We start from the raw sequence: 3,616 nt of genomic DNA, 5'->3' as shown, positions 1-3,616 counted from the left end.
CTTGTTGTTTTTTCTCTTTGGGATAGCATTTGGGCTGCTGCGGCCTCTTTGGCCCTATTGCCGTTACGTCACCCACTCAAAATGGGCGGGGAAAGGTTGAAATCTCTAAGGATGGCGGGAAATGTAGTCCAACAAAGGCTGCAGCCGAAAGTGAAAATTGTGCCATTTCATTTTTGGGTTGGGTTTTCCTTCTTATGTGTTTCGTGTTCTAATGATCACTCCCGCTATTTTAAGAATTGTATTTTCTTTCAGCATCTCACATTGGTGTAACAAACATTATTTAAAATCTGAATCACAATGATATGAACATATAGTTTATGATGTTTTAAGCCATTGTATTTAATCATATAAGTTATATGAGTGTAATTCGCTGGGTACCAATCACTTCAAAAACTTACTTTCGTTGGAAGAAACGAAAGTCATAGAGCAGCCTGACACTGAGTTTTTCAGGTGGTTTGGGAAAACAGGGCCCCACTAAGGAGATAAGGAATTAGCAGGAGCTCACAAATACAGATAACAGTAAAATAGAAACATAGTTGTTATGGAAACGTGTATTGTCGAAGGCTTTCACAGCCGGAATCACTTGGGTGCTGTGTGGTTTCCGGGCTGTATGGCCGTGTTCTAGCAGCATTCTCTTCTGACGCTTCGCCTGCATCTGTGGCTGGCAGATGCTCTGAAGATGCCAGCCACAGATGCAGGCAAAATGTCAGGAGAGAATGCTGCTAGAACACGGCCATACAGCCCGGAAACCACACAGCACCCAAATGTTATGGAAACCTTTGCGTAAGATGTTTTTAATTTAAGTTGCACCAAATATGGGATGGCAAGGTGTGGCAAAAGGTGGGATGAGATGACCAGGTCTGTACGTCTTCTTGACTCAAGCCAATGGTGAGAAGACAAGGAGGGATGTTTGTAAGAGGGTATAAATTATGTTACACAAGCAACAGCCCCTTTGAACCTCCTCCCTGTTGCTAACAGAGGAGAGTTCCCTCTTCTGCGCAGAATTGAAACAATAAATCTCTGAACACTGAAGAAGCTTTTGGGATGGTTATTTTAGTAACCGGACAGAGCCTTAGCTCTGAGGACAGGGCCTTGCCCTGCGCCTAACAACAAGAAACAACTTTTTAATTCCAGAGAATCAGCAGTGCTGTGTTGGCTATAACTCACCTATACGGCAGTATCTTCCACCCCATATTCAAACAACTCACCTAGACGGCAGTATCTTCCACCCCATATTCAAACCCAGCAACTCTTTAGCAAAGGAACAGGAGTCTAGTTCTTGGTTTCATAACTGACTCCGTGGGTCCTTTAAATATATATTTTGGGTGTGTTTCCTTAGGAAGAAGTTATTACTCGTTATCAATTTTTGTATTAGAATGTTCAGATGTATGAGGATGTCCGTGCCCTGATTACATGTCTTATGTTACAATCCTGGAAAGATAAAAGCTCACCTCTGACAACTCAAAGGATTGAGGACCTTAGAACTCTGCCAATATTTGAATTCAAGGTATATAGACAGCACTTGCACATTGACTTAATTTTAGATATTTGGAATCCATTCATAGAAACTGATGTCTAAAGCTACCACCCTTACATTATTGTCTTTATATACATTTTTCTTTGTTTTTTCAAGGAAATAAAAGGAGCAAGAAAACCCCAGCCCTTCCTTCCCAGCTGACCACCCCCCATGACAACATAACCACACAAGAAGCCAGAAACAGACTAAGTGAATTTATTATCTTGAGACAACTGAGCAGCTGTGGGGTAGAGGGAGATAACCCCCTCAGGTCCCCTTAGAGTTACAGATTGTTAACCACAAAGCCAGCTTCAGGAGGAAAAAGGCCTCTGGCAGAAAGCATGCCTTAGGTTTCTCCGCTCCCGCCAGGGCCGAGCCCCCGTCCACACCTCGTTAATTGTAAGGAGTGTCGACAGAAAGCTGGACCTGCTTTATTAATAAGTTACAATAAGTTACAGCAGGTGGCAGCAAGGGGGGAGGAGGGGAAACACACACGGAACCACCACCTTGTCCCTATGGTCCAGCACACGAGAGACACATACACACACACACACACAAATCTTCTCACACTGTAGGCTAAAAGGAACTAGGAGGGATTGAGAGGGACAAAATGGATGCAAGACAAACATAGGGAACCTGAAGTGGTACGGGTGGGGGCGGGGGGGGGGGGGCAGGGCGGAGGACTGGCTTCAGGTGCACGTGTGGCTGAGATGTTCCAAAATGCTTCTTCATGCTCCCAAATCCTCACAGGAAAGAGGGCGCCACTCCAGTCTCCTCTCGCTGCAGAGGAATCAAAGGCTCGTGACACGATCACGATAAACAAAGGTTAAGAAGGCTCAGCATACAGACATTGGTCCGGAAAGAGTTTATCAGCAGTAAAGGAAGAAGCCAGGATACTGGGATCGGTTCAGGAGGGGGAATGGTGAGGTACTTAACGGTCGAGGGCACAGCAGGCGTGAGGGTGAGATGGAGACGGCATGATGGGGTTTTAGATTAGCAGGGGAAGTGAGAACTAAATGATAACATTTCTCTGGGGTGTTTATCCCCAGCAATTTCTCTTTTTAGCGAGAGGGATGCTTTCTCTACCCACTGTCATAACACACCCCTTCCCCACCTACTTGTGAGACGGGCACTGTCCTTAAAAACAAGCTTCTGGAACCCAGTGTGGAAAAAACTGAGCAAGGAGGAGGGTGTCGAAGTTGAAAAGCTAGCATCCTGGGGAAAGTTACTTTTTTCCCACCCCCCACCTTCTAAATCACCCTTGGTTTTTTTTACTGGGGGAGCGGAATTGCTGGGGTTTAAATTCAGGTGCCAACAGGAAATGTGCGGGCTGGCCCTAAATCCCTACAGGATCTGAACGGGCATCAGGAGATGAATCCCAGAAGGATTCAGGATTTTACCAACTTTGATCCCACATCAACCATTGGGAAGTCTGGCTCCGAGAGGCAGGAAAGAAAAGCAAGCTGGAAACATCCCCCACCCCCACCCCCCAGGTGATGTAAGGTGACTGGTCCCAGTTGAGAGAAATCTGGCCCCACTGAATGAGGATTTGGGGGGAGGGGAAAGAGTCAGTCTTGGGGTGATGTGTGGGACAGCGCCAGTCCAGCGTGGGAGTGTGGTCCCTTGCATGGGAAAAACTAGGGAAAGGACAGGGAAGGAAAAGATGGGGAGTGGTCACTGCTCATCCTCGCCAAAGACATCGTTCTGGCGCCGCTTCATGCTCTCAAAGTCAAAGGGGGCCCCCGCCATGCGCCGGTAAATGTCTTTGATGTCATCGCATGTCGTCTCAAAGTGAGTGGTGGCATCATACGATCGCGAGCAGAATACCTGTGGCGGGAGGACAGAAAAACAAAACCAGGGACATGAGATGGGGAGAGGAGCAGAGACAGGAGGGATGTGTTGAAGACTTGCCCTGAAACCAGACCTTTGGTCCAGCAAGGTCAGTGGCTTTCTGGGGGGTCTCAGGCAGGGGGCCTTCCACATCACCTCCTCCTGCCTGGTCCGTCTCAACCACAGATGCCGGGAACTGAACCTGGCACCTACTGAATGCAAAGACTCCTCTGCTGAGCCGCAGGCCCTCTCCAGAGCTCTCCCTGGACC

General features: G+C 47.5%; 1 protein-coding gene across 1 annotated transcript in view; it reads right to left on the bottom strand.

The window, feature by feature from the left end:
- Nucleotides 1-1,716: 1,716 nt before the first annotated feature.
- GDI1 (GDP dissociation inhibitor 1) overlaps nucleotides 1,717-3,616 on the bottom strand; it is a 30,455-nt gene continuing 28,555 nt past the window's right edge. Inside the window, exon 11 of the mRNA XM_048488499.1 lies at nucleotides 1,717-3,343. Within this exon, the coding sequence (XP_048344456.1) occupies nucleotides 3,191-3,343 (153 nt within the window). The 3' untranslated portion in view covers nucleotides 1,717-3,190. The remainder of the gene's footprint in view (nucleotides 3,344-3,616) is intronic.

This window comes from Sphaerodactylus townsendi, linkage group LG03 (assembly GCF_021028975.2).
Source record: "Sphaerodactylus townsendi isolate TG3544 linkage group LG03, MPM_Stown_v2.3, whole genome shotgun sequence".
Classification (NCBI taxonomy): Eukaryota; Metazoa; Chordata; class Lepidosauria; order Squamata; family Sphaerodactylidae; genus Sphaerodactylus; species Sphaerodactylus townsendi.
The sequence above is the reverse complement of the archived record's forward strand: the minus strand, read 5'-3'. Positions and strand labels throughout refer to the sequence as shown.